Source organism: Lissotriton vulgaris, chromosome 4_1, assembly GCF_964263255.1.
Source record: "Lissotriton vulgaris chromosome 4_1, aLisVul1.2, whole genome shotgun sequence".
Taxonomy (NCBI): domain Eukaryota; kingdom Metazoa; phylum Chordata; class Amphibia; order Caudata; family Salamandridae; genus Lissotriton; species Lissotriton vulgaris.
In genome coordinates, this window is record NC_141691.1 from 404994372 (window position 1) to 405017573 (window position 23202).

The window sequence follows — 23202 nt, forward strand, 5'->3', positions numbered from 1 at the left end:
CCGAGAACATTCTCGAAGTGCATGGCGGTGGTAGCAGCACACCTACGGAAGAACAAGGTGTTTGTCTACCCGTACCTGGACGATTGGTTGATCAAGGCATCCTCCTTCTCAGAAGCGCGAGCACACTTCCAGAAGACGTGCGTTCTCTTGAACAAGCTGGGGTTGCACATCAACATGTCCAAGTCTGTCCCGACTCCGGTCCAATGCATACAGTACTTGGGAGCCTCCATCAATACGCGGTCAGCAAGCGTGTCTCCTTCGGAAGAGCGACGATTATCACTCCTTCGGAAGGCTCAGGCTCTTATGACAACTCCATCTACAACAGTGAGGACGGTGTCTTCTCTACTGGGATCGATGGCCTCTTGTATCTTCCTGACGCCACACGCACGGCTGCACATGAGACCGCTGCAGGAGTGCTTGGAAGACCAGTGGGATCAGAGGAAAGGATCTTGGGACGACAAGATACGACTGTCTCGGCATGCTCTTCAGTCTCTGAAGTGGTGGTGTTCAGCGGAAAATCTCCTCAGAGGGGTTGCCTTCCACAAGGACATTCCCACGCAGACTTTTGTGAAAGATGCTTCTCTCCTGGGGTGGGGAGCGCACTCCGGAAACCTACAGATTCAAGGAACGTGGTCCCCGATGGAGGCCACGTATCACATCTGTTAGACGGAGACCCGGAGGGTCGGCCGAGTACAGGGGGAGAGGCCTCCGGTGAGGGCCCTCTCCGGTAATCGTACAGACAAGTAACTTCCCCCCCCCACAGATGGACACCACACAGAGATGAGTTCTGCACACTTTTATGTATATCTTGAGGCAAGGTGATAAGCGATACAGCAGGACCAGGATACGAGGCTCCTGTCAATTCTAGTCTCTTTGGGGAAAAGGGGTAGCGGGACAGTCTGAGTACCGGTCCGGTACAGAAGCAGCAAGAGATGGAGCTCACAATCCTCGAGCTTGAGGGTTCGCAAGGATAGGCCGCGGCAGCGCCAGCAGGCTTCAAAGATGGTTCACGATGAGGAGGGCAGCGGCAGCACCAGCAGGCTTCGAAGATGGTTCACGATGAGGAGGGCAGCGCCAGCAGGCTTCAAAGATGGTTCACGATGAGGAGGGCCGCGGCAGCGCCAGCAGGCTTCGAAGATGGTTCACGATGAGGAGGGCCGCGGCAGCGCCAGCAGGCTTCGAAGATGGTTCACGGCGAAGAGGGCCGCGGCAGCGCCAGCAGGCCTGGAAGATGGTTTACGAGAAGGAGCCGCGGCAGCGCCAGCAGGCCTCCAAGGATGAGTTCGTCTCGGTGTCTCTCGACTCCAGGATACAACTGCCTTCCTGCTCTGGAGCTGCCCCAGTTATAGGTCTGGCGCCCTTTGATGTCCGGACCCTCGCACTTGGAGGTCGGGAGGTCCGGGATGAGGGAGTCCAGACACCCAGCAGGGGGGTGGAGCCAGCGCCCGGGGAGGCTGGGGGCGATCGACACTAGGCGGAGGGGAGCCATCAACACTCCTTCTCCCATTGACCTGCCAAGTGGTCTCTTCACCCCCTGGGTGGATGGTGGTGCCTCGATGTCGGGGCCTGGCCAGGCCCGGGGTTGGGGTCGGTCCGAGGCCACGCGGCCTGGTCGTGTAGTGTCCAAAATGGCGGCTGGGCCGGGGGCAGTGGTGCTGGAAGGGGCCCGGGCCAGCCGATACCGGGGTGTTCAGGAGCTGGGGTTCCGTCGGGGACGGGTCGTGGGTTGCCCCGGTGGGTTGCCGGGATAGTCCGCGTCTAGCAAACAGGAGGAGCAGGGGTCCGTGCCCCGCCATGCGGGGAGGGATCGGGCCTTCCACGAGGCCTGTCCAACAACATCAATTTCCTGGAACTCAGAGCTGTTCACTTGGCACTGAAGGCCTTTCTTCCGTCCTTCCAGACCAACTCTCTGCTTGTACAGACGGACAATACCACCACGATGTATTACCTCAACAAGCAGGGGGGCTCGAGATCACACACTCTGTCGCAGAAGGCGCAGACGATCTGGCACTGGCTCCTAGCCAGAGGACTGACAATAACGGCTACCCATCTGCCAGGTGTGCAGAATGTACAGGCAGACGCACTGAGCAGACTGGTTCAGGAAAACCACGAATGGGTCATAAACGACGAAGTACTAGGAGAAGTCTTGGGAAGGTGGGGAACTCCAGACGTAGATCTGTTCGCCACCGCCGAAAACAGCAAATGCCGAGACTTCGCCTCCAGGTACTACCAGCAGGGAACGCTGGGGAATGCATTATGGATCAACTGGTCGAACAGCCTTCTGTACGCTTTTCCACCCATTCCTCTGATTCCGGCGGTGCTCATCAAGCTGGCCCGGTCCAGGGCTCGGATGATACTCATTGCCCCGGAATGGCCCAGACAGTGGTGGTTCACGGACCTGCTTCACCAGTCTCTCCTTCCTCACATTCGGCTGCCGTGCAGGCCGGACCTTCTCACGAAGTTCGGGGGAAAGATGTTACACCTCAACCTCTCGTCTTTGAGTTTGGCGGCATGGCTCCTGAGAGAGTGCAATATGGCCATCTAAATCTGCCCGAGGATTGCATGGACATACTGAAGTGCAATATGGCCATCTGAATCTGCCTGCGGATTGCATGGACATACTGAAGTGCAATATGGCCATCTGAATCTGCCTGCGGATTGCATGGACATACTGAAGGAGTCTAAGAGGCCTTCCACTCGGACTTCATATGCTTACAAGTGGAAGAGGTTTTGTATCTGGTGCCAGTCTAAGAACCATGACCCTACGACCTGTAAGGAAGATGTCATCCTTCCTTACCTTCTACATTTGGCGCAGTCTGGACTTAATGTTCATTCCATTAAGGTTCATCTCGCTGCATTGACTGCCTACAGGAAATGCCCTTCACAGACTTCCTTCTTCCAGATCCCTGTGATCAAAGATTTTCTGGAAGGCTTGAAGAAAGTACTCCCTCCTGTCAGGCTTCCTTCGCCTTCATGGGAACTGAATGTGGTGCTGTCCAGGTTGATGAAGGAGCCTTTTGAACCTATTCATAAGGCTTTGTTGCAGCACCTGTCCTGGAAGGCGGCGTTCCTCGTGGCCATTACATCGGCCCACAGGGTGACTGAAATTCAGGCGTTGTGTTGCCAAGAACCTTATACTGTATTTCATGCTGCTAAGGTTGTTATGCGTACTCGCCCTAAATTTCTTCCCAAGGTTATTTCTGATTTTCATGTCAACCAGACCATAACTTTGCCTACTTTTTTTCAGAATACTTCATCTCCAGCGGAAAGGTCTCTCTATTCCCTGGATGTTAGGAGGGTGTTGAAATTTTATCTGGATAAAACCAAAGCTATTCGTAGGTCTGACCAGTTGTTTATCAATTATGGATCAGTCAGGACGGGTCTTGCTACCTCTAAGCAGTCCATTTCTAGGTGGATTGTGTCCTGCATACAATTTGTTAGACGGGGACCCGGAGGGTCGGCCGAGTACAGGGGGAGAGGCCTCCGTTGAGAGCCGTCTCCGGCGATCGTACAGACAAGCATCTTCCCCCCCACAAATGGACACCACACAAGGATGAGATCTACACGCTTTATATAAGGTTCTTGAGGCAAAGTTATCAACGATACAGTGGGGTCAGGACACGAGGATCCTCCCAACTCTAGTCTTTCTAGGGGAACGGGTAGCGGAACAGTCTTGGTACCGGTCTGGTACAGGGGGCGGCAAGAAGGAGCTCACAATCCTCGAGCTTAGGAGTCTGCAAGGTCGGGCCACGGCAGCGCCAGCAGGCTAGGATGATAGTTCTCGGTATGGAGGGCCGCGGCAGCGCCAGCAGGCTAGGATGATCGTTCTCGGCAAGGAGGGCCGCGGCAGCGCCAGCAGGCTAGGATGATCGTTCTCGGCAAGGAGGGCCGCAGGCTAGGATGATAGTTCACGTTGCAGAGGGGCCGCGGCAGCGCCAGAAGGCCATGGCGATGGTTCACAAGGATGGGCCGCGGCAGCGCCAGCAGGCCAAGACGAAGGTGCACGTTGCAGAGGGCCGCGGCAGCGCCAGCAGGCTAGGATGATCGTTCTCGGCAAGGAGGGCCGCAGGCTAGGATGATAGTTCACGTTGCAGAGGGGCCGCGGCAGCGCCAGCAGGCCATGGCGATGGTTCACAAGGATGGGCCGCGGCAGCGCCAGCAGGCCAAGACGAAGGTGCACGTTGCAGAGGGCCGCGGCAGCGCCAGCAGGCTTCAGAGATGGGTTCACAAGGCAGGGCTGCGGCAGCGCCAGCAGTCCGTCAAGGATGAGTTCTTCTAGGTGTCTCTCGACTCCAGGATACAACTGCCTTCCTGCTCTGGAGCTGCCCCAGTTATAGGTCTGGTCTCCTTTGATGTCCGGACCCTCGCGCTTGGAGGTCGGGAGGTCCGGGATGAGGGAGACCAGACACCCAGCAGGGGGGTGGAGCCAGCGCCCGGGGAGGCCGGGGGCGATCGACTCCTGGCGGGGGAGAGCCATCGACACTCCTTTCTCCCATTGACCTGCCAAGTGGTCTCTTCACCTCCTGGGTGGATGGTGGTGCCTCGATGTCGGGGCCTGGCCAGGCCCAGGGTTGGGGTCGAGCCGAGGCCACGCGGCCTCGTGATGCAGTGTCCAAAGATGGCGGCTGGGCCGGGGCAATGGTGCTGACGGAGGCCCGGGCCAGCCGATACTGGGGTGTTCGGGAGCAGGCGTCCCGTTGGGGACGGGTTGCGGGTTGCCTCGGTGGGTTGCCGGGATGGTTCTTTCTGGGGATACAGGGAGAGCCGGGGTCCGGGCCCTATCATGCGGGGAGGGAGCGGGCCTTCCACGAGGCCTGTCCAACACAATTGTGTTACCAAAAAGCTAATAAGACCTTAGGAGGTAAGCCTAAGGCTCATTCCACCAGGGGCAAAGCTGCCATGACAGCCTTGCTCCGTAATGTGCCGATTGCTGAAATATGCAAAGCAGCCACTTGGAAGTCGGTTCATACCTTTGCTAAGCATTACTGTCTGGACACTGATGCCAGGGCAGATGCTCAGGTTGGACCGGCTTCGCTGCGGAATTTGTTCGCACAATAGTGGTGTTAATTTCTTTCTCCACCGCCGCTTTGGTGTGGGGATGGGCTTGCCATTCTATTCACTAGATTATGACTATACACAGAGATCCCCTACTACAGAAGGAGTAGTTTCTGTCCTGTAACTCCAGTTCTGTAGTAGGGGTATCTCTGTTATAGTCATAAGCGCCCGCCCTCCTCCCCGGTGGAGATAATTCTTCATGTAAGGAATGCTACAGGTCTGGCGTGCTACGCCTTCAAAAAGAACTGAAAGTAAGAGGGACCTGCTATGCATTCTGGGATACTGGGAGAAAGTTCTGGAAAGTTCTCTTAAAGGCACAGTATCCTATTTAAGCCACATAATGGCAGCCTATGGGGCTTGTCTGTCCATGCCTTCCTCTCTATCATTCCAGAGTCTTTTACTGGTGGAGGCAAGTTTCTCTATGGTAGAAACTGGGCATTCTGTGTTGTGTGTGGTGTTGTTTGGTGGAATTTCTAGTTGAAGTACTGGACAGTGTAGCCTGTGGATATAGGCTGCATTATTTGTCTTTAAATTCTCTCTTAAGTGTCTTTGCAGTGTCTGCATGATTTGCCAATTTAAGAGATTATTTTTGATTGCCGGGGTCCACGCACATGGGCGGGACTATTCACTAGATTATGACTATAACAGAGATACCCCTACTACAGAACTGGAGTTACAGGACAGAAACTACTCCTACCCACACATACAGGGGATTTTAGTGAATCCTCTTTTCCATTGGACTGTTTACATTTTGCTTTTGCACGCCAAACACTATTCAACATGTGGCAGTCGGTCATCCCACTTCAGCCGTTGGCTTTCTTCATGGGGAGTTAAATCATTTTGTGTAAATTTGTACATTGACCTAAATAGTAGTTTATGGTGGGTGGTGCAATCTCTGCTTTCATTTTCTTTCCTTTGCATGTACTTTTAAGAAACAACAGGTTTTGTTTTACTTTTAATGCTTATGTTTGTCAAAATGCTTATGGTTGTCAAAAAAACATTTAAGTCCAGACTTAAAGATGTATAGACTTTGCCAATTCTTATTTTTAACATGCAGCTGTACACTGGGTCACATGGGGTTATACTACGTGGAAGTGGAGCACAACATTTAAGATTTACATTCACATGGAAAACATAATTTTATCAACGTTGTAAAAGCTTTCAAACTCTGCAATAGGGTTCTGCATCATAATTCTAGCTGTTACTCTTATTGCTTTTTCTCAAGCAATATTTTTGAAAGTTTTGACATTAAGGCCTATTGGTTAGTCTTTAGTTGTGTTTGTATTAATTAATTTATTTGCTCCTATGTACTTTTGTTGCAGGGTTTAAGAAAATAAAAATTGAACGTGTGTGCACAAGAGAAACCTCCAAAAAATAGTATGAAAGGTTTTGGATTAGATAGTCTGGTGATTTCTAGACCATGCTGCTGTACTTTCCTTGTGCCTACCGGCATTGTGTTTAGAGGTGCTGTTAAATTTTTAGGTCTCCTTTGTGTCATGTGGGATGATATCACTTTCATCCCATAACTCAGACACCCAAAACAGCTCATGCCGGTTTTCAGTTTTAAATACTAGCAAAGCAGAAGTGAACCTAAGTTTCTTCCAAATGTGATTGCCAATGTGACTAGTTGGCAGCAAAAACCTTGAAAGTTATCATAAACTAAAACGCTGGACTGTCAATCAACAAGTAAATAATAAAGTATGCTAAAGGTATGTGAAACAAAAGAATATTTTTAATGTACATTTTTTGTAATTGTGCATATATGATCCGTGTTTTAGGGACTTTTTGTGTTTAAAAGTGGATTTTTTTACATGCTTAGAATGGAGATGCACTATTTTGGGAGACGATTCTTCATTGCAAGTTGCAGTGCCTTAGGGTGTTGACTTCGGACTAATATCTAATTGCGGTCATGTGATGATCAAGTGGTCCAAAGGACTATCAACAAAGTAGTAGGAATATACTTGAGAAAAGGAGTATTTTTAATATGCATTAATGACTTTAATGCTTTATGACCTATGTTTATTTTGTTTTCCTCAGTATGCTATGTTCCTGTCCGTTATTTTTCTAATTGAACTAATTGCAGCCATTGTGGGATTCGTCTTCAGACATGAGGTTAGTCCTTGTGCATTATAAATGTAGAAAAGTTTACCCACCTTAGTTAAGTTTTATTTGTTTAAAATAAATGTTTTGTAGTTGGTCTGTAATTAGTACTGGTCTCGGAGCTGCTCAAAATGGTTTCTGTTTAGCTGTTCTTAATAATCAAGAAGAGAACTACTGCAAAATGGTTGTTATCCACTATTCATTAAGTAAACCCTACATAATCCTAGGACATTCACTAATGTGCAGTGCCCGGAAAGCCTATGATTCTTGGAATTGTTTTCAGATTTTGTTATCTTTGCTTCCAGAGAGTCATGAATTGGAATGAAATGTATTTACACTTCTTTAAAACCTGCGCTTCACTGTCGTAAGAGGGAAATGTTTATATTGAGGACGACTGTATTAAGTATACAAAATATGAACCCTGTAATTGATTAGGTGTCCACCCCCTAAGGTAATACTTACTACTTCTTTTTCCCACCTTTTTGACTTTTGTTTCCTCCCTGGGCGCAGGGACCAAGTACTGTGTCCGTACACTATGGTTGTTTATCTGTTTGTTTGGGGGACTATTTTTAGGTCTCGCCTGTCAATGCGCATGCGCATTGAGCTTGCGAGAATATGGGGGCTTAAACGGACTTTAACCAACTTGCAAGTCGATGGCGATTCCTTGCAGTGCCCGTGAAATTCAAGCTCAATGCGCAAGCGCATTGACATTAAAAGTGCGTGCACATGCCACCAGCCGTCTGCCTTGCATTACACATCAAAGGCAGCCCAGCCTCCCTCCCGCAGCCCCTGCTGCTTCACACCCTCATCGCCGCCTGCCAGATCAAAGGCTTTCACGGCCGGCCGTGCTTTCAGTTTCATGGCGGATCAAAGGCTTTCACAGCCGGCCGGCCGTGCTTTCAGTTTCACGGCCTGTCTCCTTATTTAACTTGTTGAGTATACAGACACTATCGCTGCAACCCAGCTGGCATCTACAACTTTAAATGTTTAAGGCTGTTGTGTTCCCTTCTCAATAATTTGCCTGTGTGTTTCGAGCCTAGGTCTTCGGCACAGGAAGCTGTGCAAAAGCTGTCTTAGTTGGTCCTCCTCTGCTGTTCTCCAGGGTATTGGATTTGTGTACAACTACTCTTGGGCCACTGACAGCTGTAAAGATAAATCTCACAAGGGCACCCAGCTCATCTCGTATATCGCATGTACTCGTTCCTGGAGTAGTTTTCTTGATTCGTTTCAGGCTATGTTCTTTTGATGCAGCACACAATCGGCATTGTCTTCCTCAGCGACATTGAGTGTAAGCAGTGCTTAATTTGAGCCCGTGGTTTCCAGTGCTCGGTACCAGCATTCAGTTGTCAAAACTTGCACTTTAGACCGTCTTACACACGGTTCGCACTTGTAGGCGTGTTGTGGTCAGGGGTGATGCTGGTATGACATGCGCAGGACAGGCATGGTCTGGGGGTGGTGCATGCAGCAGTGGCATGACAGGTCTCTGTTACTTTTTTTTCCTTTTCTAATTAAACACGGAGTGCAGGATTCCATCGAGCAGGTCACTGAGTTTCAAATCCAAGGAAAACATGTATATACAAATGAAAGAAGGAAGGATTCTGTTCTGCACATTGCCGGGTTATTCAAGAGATTATTCAGTCGAAGTTATTTTGAGAATTGTGATTTGAATCCGAAAATATGTGTAACCAACCCCTCTCTAAAGTCAAATAATCACCTTATAAATGCAAAAAATGTCTAATACAGCTTAGAGCAATTTCCTCAGCATAGGTTTCTTTTTAGCCTTAATTGCCATGCATGCAGTTTATTCTGCGTGTGTGCTGAGTCTTGGGTAAAAAAACGATTGTCTTTTAATTAAAGGTCGTCCATTAATCTTCCGTCACGACATAGCACCAGTTATGTTTGTTCCATTGAAATTCGAGCTGTATGAGGAAGTTATTATGACTTTGTGGCGTTGGAGAACGTTCAGCCAGCCATTTGGTAATTTTACACGCCACCCTTTAAGCTGTTCTGTTCATGAACCTCGCAGGGCCCCCTGTGAACCATAAATCTACTCCCTGGGGCATTTTATTTCCTGAAAAGTTTGCCCACAAGTGTGATTGCTGTGGCAACCCGAGCCCAACGCCTGAGCCGAAAAGTTAACCCCCCCCCCACCTGTTTGTGTACGCCCATCCATAAAGCTGCGAACTGGAGCACCCTCTTGCTAAAGAGCTGCACAATTAGTAATACGTTTAATTGCACTGCTCACCGAAACTCATTTTTGGGGTCACTTTTAGGGCGATTGTCTTTCCCTTTGTCAGCCTTCACAATGCTAATGGGATGTGCCACGGGTAAAGCTCCTTTGTCACTTCCACTGTTCATCAGCACCCCCTACGTTGCGTGACTGCTCCTGGAAGTGCAGGTAAGAGCAGTTTAACCGCTTCCTAGCAGCTTACCATGGACGCCTAGTTTAGGTTATGTTTTATTATCCTGCGAAAAGGCTTTGTTGAAACAATGGCTGTGTGTTTATGTTGTTCTATGTCTTATGTTCCATGTCTTCGTTTAATATTAAATTACCTGAATTCTTGAACGTACACTCAATAGGGAATTCATTTACTGCTCTAGGTCGGACTAGTTAAAATATTAAATCTAATCTCGGCCTTTTGGGCTCTGGAGCCTCATTGAGACGCGTTGTTTTCGTGTGAATTTTTGTGTTGGTTACCTATTGCATTTTATGTTCACAACAGTTTACACTATTTGGGTAGGTTTTCAAATGAAACCAGCGTAATGTATTTCTGCAGTGTTCGGCTAACCCGTTTATTACATTTTTGCTGTTATTTCAACTCAAAATATTGAGTGTATAGCACACACCACAAACCCAGGTGTTGCCTTAGGTAGAAAGTGCAAGATATCTTGGTGAGTTAAACGCTCGCTGCTGACATCTGCTGCAGCCTACACGTCTTAAGTTTGCATCTTAATTTGGTCAGATAACCCATCCGTCCAAATGAAATATTCGATTGGGTAATAGTAACACCAGTTATTTATATTGCTTCAAGGTGATCAATGTGTAGGGCAGAGCGCTATATAAAAGTTATTGACGCTGTCATTCAATGTGCAACCAATCTGACCTTTGTTTCCTTTTTTCCTTGCTCCTAGATAACGATACATCGTCACACTCAACCCCCCCTTCACCCTCACACCACCTCGCTGTCATACCCTCACACCCACACCCTCACCCTCACCCTCACACACCCTCATCCTCACTTCCCCTCCCTCTCACACACACACACACACTCACACCCCCTCACCCCCCCTCACCATCACCGTCACACCCTCTCAACCTCTCACCCCTTCACCCTCACACACCCTCACACCCCCTCACCCCAACCCTCACACGCGCTCACCCCCTCACACCCCCTCTCACCCTCACACCCCCTCTCACCCTCACACCCCCTCTCACCCTCACACCCCCTCTCACCCTCACACCCCCTCTCACCCTCACACCCCCTCTCACCCTCACACCCCCTCTCATCCTCACACCCCCTCTCATCCTCACACCCCCTCTCATCCTCACACCCCCTCTCATCCTCACACACCCTCTCATCCTCACACACCCTCTCATCCTCACACACCCTCTCATCCTCACACACCCTCACACGCCCCCGCCCTCACACCCTCTCACTCACACACCCACACACACCCACACACACCCCCTCACTCACACTCACTCACCCTCACACCCCCCCACAACCCTCATACACCCTCACACACCCTCACTTTCACTCACCCTCACCAGCATAGCATAACAAAACAAAGCATAGATTAACAATACACAGCATAGCATAACAATAAAAAAGCATAGGATAGCAAAGCATAGGATAACAAAACAAAGCATAGGATAACAAAACAAAGCATAGGATAGCAAAACAAAACCTAGCAAAACACAACAAAGCATAGCATAGCATAACAAAACACAACAAAACATAGAAGAACGAAACATAACATCACAAAACATAGCATAACAAAACACAACAAAACATAGCATATCATAATAAAACAAAGCATAGGATAGCAAAACATAGCATAGCATAGCAAAACAAAACATAGCACAGCATAACAAAACATAGCATAGCATAACAAAACATAGCATAGCATAACAAAACCTAGCATAACATAACAAAACATAGCATAACAAAACACAGCATAACAAAACATAGCAAAACACAACAAAACATAGCTTAACAAAACACAACAAAACATAGCATAGCAAAACATATAATAGCATAGCAAAGCATAGCATACCAAACGCAACAAACCGTAGCATAGCATAACAAAACATAACATAGCAAAACAAAGCATAGCATAATAAAACACAACACAACATAGAAAAGCATAGAATAGCAAAACAAGCATAACAAAACATAGCATAGCATAACAAAACACAGCATAGCATAGCATAACAAATCAAAAGCATAGGATAGCAAAACATACCAAAACAAAACATAGGAAAGCAAAACAAAACATAGCATAGCATACAGCATCACTCAGCACCACCACAGCATCACTCGGTGGCACCACAACATCACTATGCGCTACCACAGCATCACTGAACGCCACAGCATCACTCGTTCGCCATCACAACATCACTCAGCGCCACGACAGCATCAATCTGTGCAACCATTCAACAACTGGTTCAAATATGTTCTCTCGATGTTTCAAGCTTTATTACAAATGTAACAAAAAGATGTTAATATTTCACTTCTGTTCTTGGATTTTCGTCACAATAAAATACACTGAACATAATCTTTAAAAAAGTTATTTACAAAAGTTTAAGCTATTGCCATTAGAAATTACAATAACTTTTATTTAAGTATTAATTAATTAAAAACATTAAAAGACATTGTTAGGGGGGCGTGGCCAAGATGGCGGGGTGAGCGGACGCTTCCTCCCGTAGCTCCTCCGGCCCAGCTCGGCCTGAGCCCTGATTTCTGCGCTTCTCTCCCCCCGCGGCTGCACCACGGGTGAGAGGGCTGTGCCGGAGCTCGAGGGGCACATTTTGGTGCCACTTTGATTTCTGTGGCCCCGGGGGAAGTTCCCGAAAAGTTTATTCAGAGATCGCTCCGAGGAGTAGAGCCCGGGTCGCCCCGAGGAGAAGAGCCTGGAGGCGGAGCGTAGTGCGGCGCTGTCCGCGCGCCTCGGCTGGCCCGAGTGCTGAAAAGCGGAAAGCCGGAGATCCCGAGGGAGCGGACTGGACGGACTCCGCGGAGTGCGGGGGCTTCCTGGCCGGTGCCCTGGTGACGGGCACCATTGCTGGGCGACGGACCTTAGCCCTGCGCCGGCGGTCTCCCCCCTCCCGGGGTCTCGAAGGGTGACGACTTGCGAACTCCGCGCCTGGAGGCACTGGATGGCGGAGTTCGAGCGGTGCCCGAGCCGGGCATACCCACTGGAGGTGGAGGGAGGCATCGGTTTTCTACTTTCCGGACTCGTTACCATTTGAGAGTCGCCCACGGACTTGCTGGCCCGGGCTGCCTTCTTGGGTCCCACCCTCCCGCCATCTTGTCTTTGTGTGACTGAGCCCAGTGACCCCGACCCGCGCCCTTCTCACACGGGCACCTCGGCTAGTCCTGGCACCAACTCATCTGCTGCCCCCCCTGGGAACATGAGGCGGGAGGCCTACACTTCGGACGTTGCTGCCTGCCCTACTGGCCCGGAGGCCGTCTTGCCCGGGCTCAGACCGCCATCTTGTCGCCTGTGACGCACTACCCTTGTCCTCGGCGAGGGCCTCACATCTGGTGCCCGCGAGCGGCGGCGCTCGCCCCCAGCAACTGATCCTGGGCTTTGCCTGGCCCCAAGATGACTGGAAGACGTGGCACGGCGCGAGGAGATCGCACTTTGCCGGAAATGCTCGGCAGGACCCAGCAACTACGCGACAGGACGCAGCCGTCCCCGGGGGCCTCCCGGGCATCAACGGACGCAACTGTGGGCGAGCCGCCAGTCACGCGGTCCTTCATGGAGGACTTGTTCAGCTCCCTCAAGGAGGAATTTCAAACTCTTAAGACCGAGGTGGCTGGAGAGGTCCGGGAGGTACGCAGGGAGATCGAGGGCCTGGGCGAGCGGGTCGATGCTGTGGAGACGGCGGCTCAACGTCGCGATGAGGAGATAACCCATCTCCAGCAGGACGTCCTCCGCCTCCGGGAGCAGTGTGTCGAGCTCCAGGCCCACTCGGAGGACCTCGAGAACAGGTCCAGGCGGAACAACATCCGGGTGCGGGGTGTTCCATCCGCGGATGAAGGTACGGACCTGGTGGCTTATCTGCAGGACCTGTTCCGCGACATCTTGGAGGAAGGAGCGGATTTCCCAATCCGCATTGACAGGGCACACAGGGTGGGCCGCCAACGCCAGTCATCGGCACCCCCACCTGATATCCTGGCGTTCTTGCCGGACTTCCCCCTAAAGGAGCGCATCATGGCGGAGGCCCGCAGGAAACAACCACTGACCTTCCGAGAAAGACCTGTGGCACTCTATCAGGACCTGTCCGCTATTACACTACAGAAGCGCAGGTCTTTCCGCATCGCTACGGACTTTCTGCGGGAGCACGAGACAGCCTATTCCTGGGGTCACCCCTTCCGTCTTATCTTTCGATGGAATGGGGTGCTGCATCAGCTGCGCTCCTTACAAGATGTCTGCGGAGTGCTGGGCCTTACTGCTACGGAGGAGGAAGGGGCTACGCCCGCATGGCGGCGTCCCGGGCGGCGGGGCCGACGGAGATCGAGAAGGCGCCCATCGTCAGCGCCAACGAGTCGCCCAGACTCGCCCACCATCAGAGCTGAAATGGCGGAGGCCCTGAGGACTGCGGCCAGGAACTTGCCCGAAACTACTGGTGTGGCCCTGACGGCCTAACTTTTCTCCGGGGGGAGAGGCTATTAGCTTTAACGATGCTGGGCTGGGGGCTGGGGGGGCGAGGGGGGTGGTGTGTGGCTGGACGTCCACTTGACTGTTTTCTGCAGACTCGCCCATTTGGGCTAGACTGAGACTATGGGGTGCTGTTTTCTGCTTTTTGTTTTGGCTGGTTGCCATGAGTGGGTTTTGGGGGGGATTCACTGTTGGTTGTTGTGGGGGGGGTCCTGTCCGAAACTGTCCGAACATGTGCGATGCCGCTTCTGGCCTTCCCTGTGCCCCTGCCCCGCGCGCCCCCGCCGCTGATCCTTCGCCTGCTGCATAGCGCGTTGTTTCCCTGGAGGCGATGCCACCTCTGAAAGTCGTGACCCTTAATGTTAAGGGTCTGAATAACCCCGTGAAGCGTAGGGCGATCCTCTCCCTGTTGGAGGGGTCGCAAGCGGATATCTGCCTCCTGCAGGAGACCCATTTGCTTCCCAGGGATTGCCATAGGTTGCGCTCTGCCAAGTTCCCCACGCAACTCTTTTCCTCTGCTGCGACTAAAACCGCTGGGGTGGCCATTCTTTTAGCCAGCTCCTTTAGGGGGGAGGTGTTGTATAAACATGCTGAGCAGAAGGGGAGGCTTTTGGTGTATCGCATGCGCTTCGGAGGTGTTACCTTTACGGTTGGTTCGGTTTACAGCCCCAACGACCACCAGGATCGTTTCCTGGAGTCGGTGTTGGTGGACGTTACTGCCTCGCCCGATCGCCATATTGTCTTGGGGGGTGACCTGAATATGGTCTTCGACTCTACTCTAGATAGGTCTGCCCAGCGCTTTCCGCAGACAGGGGAGCTTTCTAAGGCGGTACAGGACCGGATTGCGGAGATGGACCTGCATGACCTCTGGCGCACCATGCATCCCACCGTTAGAGACTACTCATATTTTTCCCACGCACACCGCACTTATTCGCGGTTGGATTATCTTTTGATGAGCGGCCCGCTCCGCTCGGCCGCCACAGCGGCGGACATAGGGGTCTTGTCCCTGTCCGATCACGCGCCGGTTTCAGGGGTCTTTGCTTGGCCGGCGGCCTCCCCCTCCAGAGGGATGTGGCGGCTTCGGGACACGCTTCTCCATAAGAAATCGGTAGTGAAGCGAGTGGAGGAAGTCATCCAGGACTACCTGACCCACAATAACAACTCTGACACGTCCCTGGCTACGCAGTGGGCGGCTTTGAAGACAGTCGTCAGGGGAGAGTTTATCTCCATTTCCTCGGCGGAAAACCAGGAACGCCAGCGCAAGAGGGAGGAACTGACGGCGCAGGTTAGGGAGCTTGAGCAGGTCCACCGCAGAACGGGGGCTCCTCGTGTTTGGAAGCAACTGAAGGCGGCACGGAAACTCCTCTCTGCGTTGGATCTAGATCGGGCGGAGTACGCAGCGCTGCGCCTGAAACACGCCTTTTACACCGGCGGAGACAGGTGCGGTAAGCTCCTGGCCCATAGGCTCAGGGCTGCGCAGCAACGCAATGTGGTGAAGGAGTTGGTGGGAGTGGACGGGATCCCGGTTTCCGGTGCCGCGGAGGTGGCAGACACCTTTCGCTCCTTTTACGAGGCACTGTACGCTTCGGAGCCTTCCCCACCGGGAGAGGCTGAGGCCTATTTGGAATCCGTGACCCTCCCGGCCTTGGACCCCTCCCAGGCGGACCACCTTGAGAGGGACATTCACGTGGAGGAGGTCATCTCCGCGATCGCACGGCTGAAGCATGGTAAAGCCCCGGGCCCGGATGGCTACACGGCCTTGTTCTACAAGACCTTCTGTCCCACTGTCGCTCCTCTCCTGGCTCGCTTGTTTAATTCCTTCTCCGAACCCGGTGCCATCCCACCGGACCTCCTCTCGGCGACTGTGTCGGTTATCCCCAAGCCGGGGAAGGACCGGACCTTGTGCGGCTCGTACCGGCCCATTTCGCTCCTAAATGTGGACCTCAAGCTTTACACCGGAATCTTGGCGGCCAGACTGGGTCTACATCTACCGGGTTTGGTGGAGGCGGTTCAGGCCGGCTTTGTACCCGGTAGGCAGACGGTCGACAACACGAAGAGGGTGACGCACGTGCTGGAAAAGGCCTCACGCGTCCCGGGGGAGCGGATGCTGCTATCGGTCGACGCGGAGAAGGCCTTTGATAGGGTTCATTGGCCCTACCTCGAGCTGGTTCTGGGGAAACTGGGGATCGGCGAAAAGTTCCGCACTATGGTCTTCAACTGCTATAGGAGACCGTCGGCGTCAGTGCGTGTCAATGGACACAGCTCCAGCAGCTTCGCCATTGAGCGCGGCACGAGACAGGGTTGCCCCCTCTCGCCGCTCCTCTTTGCCCTTTATGGAGCCGTTTGCGCAGAGGATCCGCGACAACCCGGACGCTGTTGGGGTGAAGATGGGGCAATACACTCATACCGTCAGCTTATACGCGGACGATGTCTTGCTGACCCTCGATGACCCCAGGCGGTCACTCCCTGCCTGCGTCCAGGAACTGAACGCTTTTGCCCGCGTAGCGGGCTTTAAAATGAACATGGCTAAGTCGGCTGCACTGGATGTGTCGCTCTCTGCCGACGCCAGGCGGGACCTTCAAAGTCTCTTCCCTTTGCAGTGGTCCTCCTCCACGGTGCCTTACCTGGGCATTTTGCTTGCTCCCTCCCTGCCTGCCATGGTTGCAGCTAACTATTCCTCTCTGGGCAAAAAGATCAAAGAGGAACTCAGCCGCTGGAGCAAGGGCCTACTCTCGTGGCTGGGCCGTATCGCAGCGGTGAAGATGACGATACTGCCCCAGATCCTGTATCTTTTTCGCGCTCTACCTCTTCAGCCCCCTGTGGGTTGGATACGGCAGACGCAGGCAGACATCTCCCGCTTTGTGTGGCAGGGCCGTAAGCCTCGGATGAAGCGGGTCCTCTCCACGCTTGCCCCGGAGGCGGGAGGTCTCGGAGTCCCGGACCTCCGGAAGTACTTTCAGGCGGCGCAGCTCCGGTACCTGGTGGAGTGGAGCCGGTGGGAGTCGGACAAACACTGGCTCTTCCAAGACCAGGCAGTTGCAGGCCGTACCCTCCAGGAGGTCCCGTTCCTGCGGCGCATACATCGCCCGCCTAATCTCTATGCCTCCTTTATCACCCGGGTCCCGCTAAGAGTGTGGGACGCGGTGTGCGAGCTTCGGGAGCTCACCACTTTTCCATCGCCGTTCACTCCCATTGCTGGCAACCCGGACTTCACTCCGGGTCTGGAGCCGGGGGCATTTTCCCACTGGGTGAGTGCGGGATGCAGAGCGCTTTTCCAGATCTACGGGCCGGAGGGCGTGCTCCCCTTCCAGCAGCTCCGACAGGAGTTTGGCCTGACGGAAGGGGACAGACTGCGTTATATGCAAGTCCGCCATTGGGCTCTTCAACCCCCAGTGCGTGATGTCGCCGCCCGTTCGATCACGCCCTATGAGCGATGGTTGGTAACCCGGGCCTCGGACGCCAAACTCATCTCGGATTTGTATAAGTTTCTCCAACCCCCGCCGTTTCATTACCATAACCCAGGGAGGGAGCGCTGGCACAGGGAACTGGGCAGGACCCTGAGCCACAAGGAGTGGGACAGGATTGCATATCGGGCGAGGCACTCTGCGTACCACACCGGGCTGACGGAAACCTTCACTAAAGTATCCACCTATTGGTACTACACCCCGGAGCGGCTCTACGAGATGCGCAAAATAGGCGATAAGGGTTGCTGGCGCGGCTGCGGACTGGAGGGCACCCTCACGCACATTCTCTGGGAGTGCCCGGTGCTGTCGGCCTACTGGAAGGAAGTCTTAGATGAGGTGGATAGGCATTTTGAGATCGAGCTTCCGCGCTTCCCCGCGTATGTCTTGCTTGGCCTTCCCAATGACCTGATGTACCCGTTGAAATCCCGCAGAGGCAGGCAGATTGCGATTGCGCTAGGCTCCGCCGTTCAGAACATACTTGTACTTTGGCGCACCCCCACTGCCCCCTCTGTCACTGGATGGTTGCATAGGCTCTGGCAGGTACTGGGCATGGAGAAGATGTCGCTGACGGTGGCTGGGAATGTTGACCAGTTTGAGGAGCTCTGGCATCCCTTTTTGGCACTGCTGTCCACGGAATTCCGCGAGCTTACGTGTCCACGGTACTTGCGCCTCCTTAGGCTGACACCGCCGGCGCCAGCGGCGGAGTGAGTGTGCGGATTGGGAGCAGGGGGTCGGGGGTGGGAAGTGGAGTTATATGCTTTTAATGCTGACTTTCGGACGGGGATGTTGGGGTGTTGTTTTCTTTCCTTTCTTTCTTTGCTTTTCTTTCTCCTTCTTTTCTGGGGTCAGGGGGCTGGTGGAACGGTATGCTTTTCTTTTGCTGTGTCGCGGAGTCCTGTTCTGGCTTGGCCTTGCCTAGGGAGTGGGGGCCTACAGGGGGGTCGTTCACGATGCCTTATTGCCTTATGTTTTTGCCTGTTACCCTCTGGGGCATCCTGCCTCCCTCTTTTTCTTCTGACTCGTTGCAATAATTTGCTTTTTGTACTGTATGTTTACCTGACTTCCTGATCCCCTCCCCGTGTTTGTTTTTATGCCTTAATAAAATACTTTAAACCTAAAAGACATTGTTATTTGTAATATCAATACATGTAAGTCACTTCAATACAACACATTGCATTACAAATGCTATCGGTGTCACATTTGCGAAAGTTATAACTATTGGCATTGTAAATGACCAAGCTATTAATTTAGCTATTTTCAAAACCAACACACATAAAATAATTGTCAATTACAAGACAAATACCTCAAACTTTCCTAATGCGAGACCTATTGTATTTCCAATGCTTGTTTTTATTTCTTTCCTACTCATGTTACACTGTGGGTGTGTGTTCCGCCTTCGGCGCCTGTATTATATGTACTATATTGCACCCCACCCCGTTCCCCTGTTGCTGGAATTACATCACTGTGATCGCATTAAAGTGAGAGGTGTCATCTTGTTGACTAGGCCAGACAGGACACGGTAATCCTTTCGATTGGATTTAACCCCTCCCATGCTCATGACTGAGCCGCTCCGTCATGAGCATCGGCTGAGCTGTGCTCATGACGGAGCGGTTCCGTCATGGCCCTGCCGGCGCGCCTGCGCAGCGCGTTCTATTGAGCGGGCGGGGCCATGACGGAACCGCTCCGTCACGAGCACAGCTCAACCGCGGCTCGTGACGGAGCGGCTCCGTCACGAGCATGCGGCCGCCGCTCGCACCCACCCTCCTCTCCCCCCCCCTGCCGCAGCGAAGGGGTTAAGACAAAGCTTTAGTTTGTTTACATGTCCTTCGTCACTGAACTCCTATGCTGGCTTCGTGGACGTCCTGTCATTGGTCGGTAAAACGTTGCTGTCATTCGTCTTCCACTTCATAGCTGTTGTCTGGCGCCTGGCAACCAAACTCAACCGCGTGCATTTGTGGGGAAAAAACAAAATACATACACCAACTTTTCTCTGCCCCATTACCTCCTGAGGATATCCAGATGCTCAAAAAGAGAAGGACGAAGGCTATGCTTGTCTGTATCCAATTAAATAATGTTGCTACACAACATTTTGCAGCTATTGGTGAGCCGAGGTGCCAAGGGTGTCTTTTTTCCAGAGACACTGGTTATTTCATTCCTGTTCTTGCACTTTTTAGCTGCTTGGAGTCTGTGCTTTAAGTCCCTTGCAGAGGTTAAATTTGCGGAGAATGTTTGAGCTTTTAATGCATTCGAAGTATAGTTTCAAGATTCTTTGTGTTAAAATGGCAAGACATTGTTTTTTGTTTTATCCTCATAGTTTTTTGTTCTCTATCCTCATAAAAGCCTTTTTGAGATTTTTGTGGGCTGATTAGTTTTGTATTTCTTTTGGTAGGGTTTGCGCTTGTTTAGTCTTCTTTTCAACGGGGAGTGTGCGTGTTTTGGATTTCACACCTGGCAGCACAAGTGGCGAGGTGAGACGCAGTTGTGGTGCCTGTGTCTTTAAAGCTCTAGCATGAGTCTGTGGCCTAGGAACTGTAGTCTGTGTCTGCATTGGGGGATTGAAGGGGACAGGTAATTGAGGCAGAATTTCAGAGTGTAAAATTTCAGAGGTTAAAGTGGCTGTGCGCTTATGTACAGGTGTGGAAGACTTTGGGGGGACTGTGTTTTGGTGGTATATGGTATTGCAGGTCCTATTTAATGTGTGTCTTCTTTTAGATTTGCACTATCGAGGTATTTCAATAACAAGCATTTACAATGCAATGGTCTCGCCATTCTTAAAGTTTGAGCTATTGGCATTGCTCATGACATTATTTTTATTTGTTTTTTGTTTTTAAAACCATAAACAAATGGCATTGTAATTTACAATCTTAGGACGTCATTAGAGAAAATAACCAATTATTCCAAAACCAGTAGTGTGAAGAAGTAACGAAAAAATTAGACTGTATACAAATATATATTTAAGAAGTATGAATAAAAATCATATAGATAAACAAGCTATATGATAAGGTAAAAGTATACTTCATTAAAAGCAAACACAAATATTACAAATCAGTATAAATCCTATCAACTAAACACATTGTAAAACAAAATACATTCACATAGATTAATGACATAAAAAGAATTAGAAATATAATCATAAAAGAACTCGACGCGCGTTTGGGCAGAAAACCGCCTTCTTCAGGAGTCTCTGCTGATAATCTGGAAAAAACATATACAGAAAGGAGAGAATATACATCAAGTCATGGTTTTATTTTTATAACTTACATCATTCTTTAACGATATCTAAGCACATTAAAAACAAGAAGATCATATAAGCTACAAGTTCATATTATATCTAACCAGAAGATATAATATGAACTTGTAGCTTATATGATCTTCTTGTTTTTAATGTGCTTAGATATCGTTAAAGAATGATGTAAGTTATAAAAATAAAACCATGACTTGATGTTTATTCTCTCCTTTCTGTATATGTTTTTTCCAGATTATCAGCAGAGACTCCTGAAGAAGGCGGTTTTCTGCCGAAACGCGCGTAGAGTTCTTTTATGATTATATTTCTAATTCTTTTTATGTCATTAATCTATGTGAATGTATTTTGTTTTACAATGTGTTTAGTTGATAGGATTTATACTGATTTGTAATATTTGTGTTTGCTTTTAATGAAGTATACTTTTACCTTATCATATAGCTTGTTTATCTATATGATTTTTATTCATACATATTAAATATATATTTGTATACAGTCTAATTTTTTCGTTACTTCTTCACACTACTGGTTTTGGAATAATTGGTTATTTTCTCTAATGACGTCCTAGGATTGTTTACCCACATAGGTGTTTACCCTGCCCTAGGAGTCTGTATTGATACCCAGGGGGTCCTTGTTTTTCTCACATTCATTGTAATTTACAATGCCAATAGCTTAATCGCTCGCAAATGCGAGACCTATTGCATTTGCACCCACACAGAGCCACACACACACACACATACAGAGCCACCCACACAGTCATTCACATAGAGCCACCCACACACACAGAGCCACCCACCCACAGACAGAGCCACCCACCCACACGCAGAGCCACCCACCCACACACACAGCCACCCACCAACCCACACACAGAGCCACCCACCCACACACAGAGCCACCCACACACACACAGACCCACCCACCCACACACAGACCCACCCACACACACAGACCCATCCACACACACAGACACACCTACACACACACACCTACACACAGACCCACCCACCCACACAGACCCACCCACCCACACAGAGCCACACACACACAGAGCCACCCACATACACACACAGAGCCACCCACATACACACACAGAGCCACCCACATACACACACAGAGCCACCCACCCACACACAGAGCCACCCACCCACACACAGAGCCACCCACCCACACAGCCACCCACCCACACACAGAGCGACCCACCCACACACAGAGCGACCCACCCACCCACAAACCGAGCCACCCACCCACAAACCGAGCCACCCACACACAGACCCAACCACCCACACACCCACACACACAGAGCCACCCACACACACACAGAGCCACCCACACACACACACAGAGCCACCCACACACACAGAGACACACACACACACACACAGAGCCACCCACACACACAGAGCCACCCACACACACAGAGCCACCCACACACACAGAGCCACCCACACAGCCCCCCACACACACACACAGAGCCCCACACACAGAGCCCCACACACAGAGCCCCACACACAGAGCCCCACACACAGAGCCCCACACACAGAGCCCCACACACAGAGCCCCACACACACAGAGCCCCCCACACACACAGCCCCCCACACACAGAGCCCCACACACACACAGAGCCCCCCACACACACACAGAGCCCCACACACACACACAGAGCCCCACACACACACACAGAGCCCCACACACACAGAGCCACCCACACAGCCCCACACACACACACACACAGAGCCACCCACACACACACAGAGCCACCCACAAAGCCCCCCACACACACAGCCCCACACACAGAGCCCCAAACACAGAGCCCCACACACAGAGCCCCACACACAGAGCCCCACACACAGAGCCCCACACACAGAGCCCCACACACAGAGCCCCACACACAGAGAGCCCCACACACAGAGAGCCCCACACACAGAGCCCCACACAGAGAGCCCCACACAGAGAGCCCCACGCACAGAGAGCCCCACGCACAGAGAGCCCCACGCACAGAGAGCCCCACGCACAGAGAGCCCCACGCACAGAGAGCCCCACGCACAGAGAGCCCCACGCACAGAGAGCCCCACGCACAGAGAGCCCCACGCACAGAGAGCCCCACGCACAGAGAGCCCCACGCACAGAGAGCCCCACGCACAGAGAGCCCCACGCACAGAGAGCCCCACGCACAGAGAGCCCCACGCACAGAGAGCCCCACGCACAGAGAGCCCCACGCACAGAGAGCCCCACGCACAGAGAGCCCCACGCACAGAGAGCCCCACGCACAGAGAGCCCCACGCACAGAGAGCCCCACGCACAGAGAGCCCCACGCACAGAGAGCCCCACGCACAGAGAGCCCCACGCACACACAGAGCGACCCACCCACACACAGAGCGACCCACCCACCCACAAACCGAGCCACCCCCACACACACACACACACACACACACACACACACACACACAGAGCCAC

General features: G+C 51.6%; 1 protein-coding gene across 1 annotated transcript in view; it reads left to right on the forward strand.

The window, feature by feature from the left end:
• The window catches only part of TSPAN6 (tetraspanin 6), a 132569-nt gene that overhangs the window by 44650 nt on the left and 64717 nt on the right, over positions 1-23202 (forward strand). The window contains exon 3 of the mRNA XM_086918794.1: positions 7093-7167. Within this exon, the coding sequence (XP_086774920.1) occupies positions 7093-7167 (75 nt within the window). The remainder of the gene's footprint in view (positions 1-7092; positions 7168-23202) is intronic.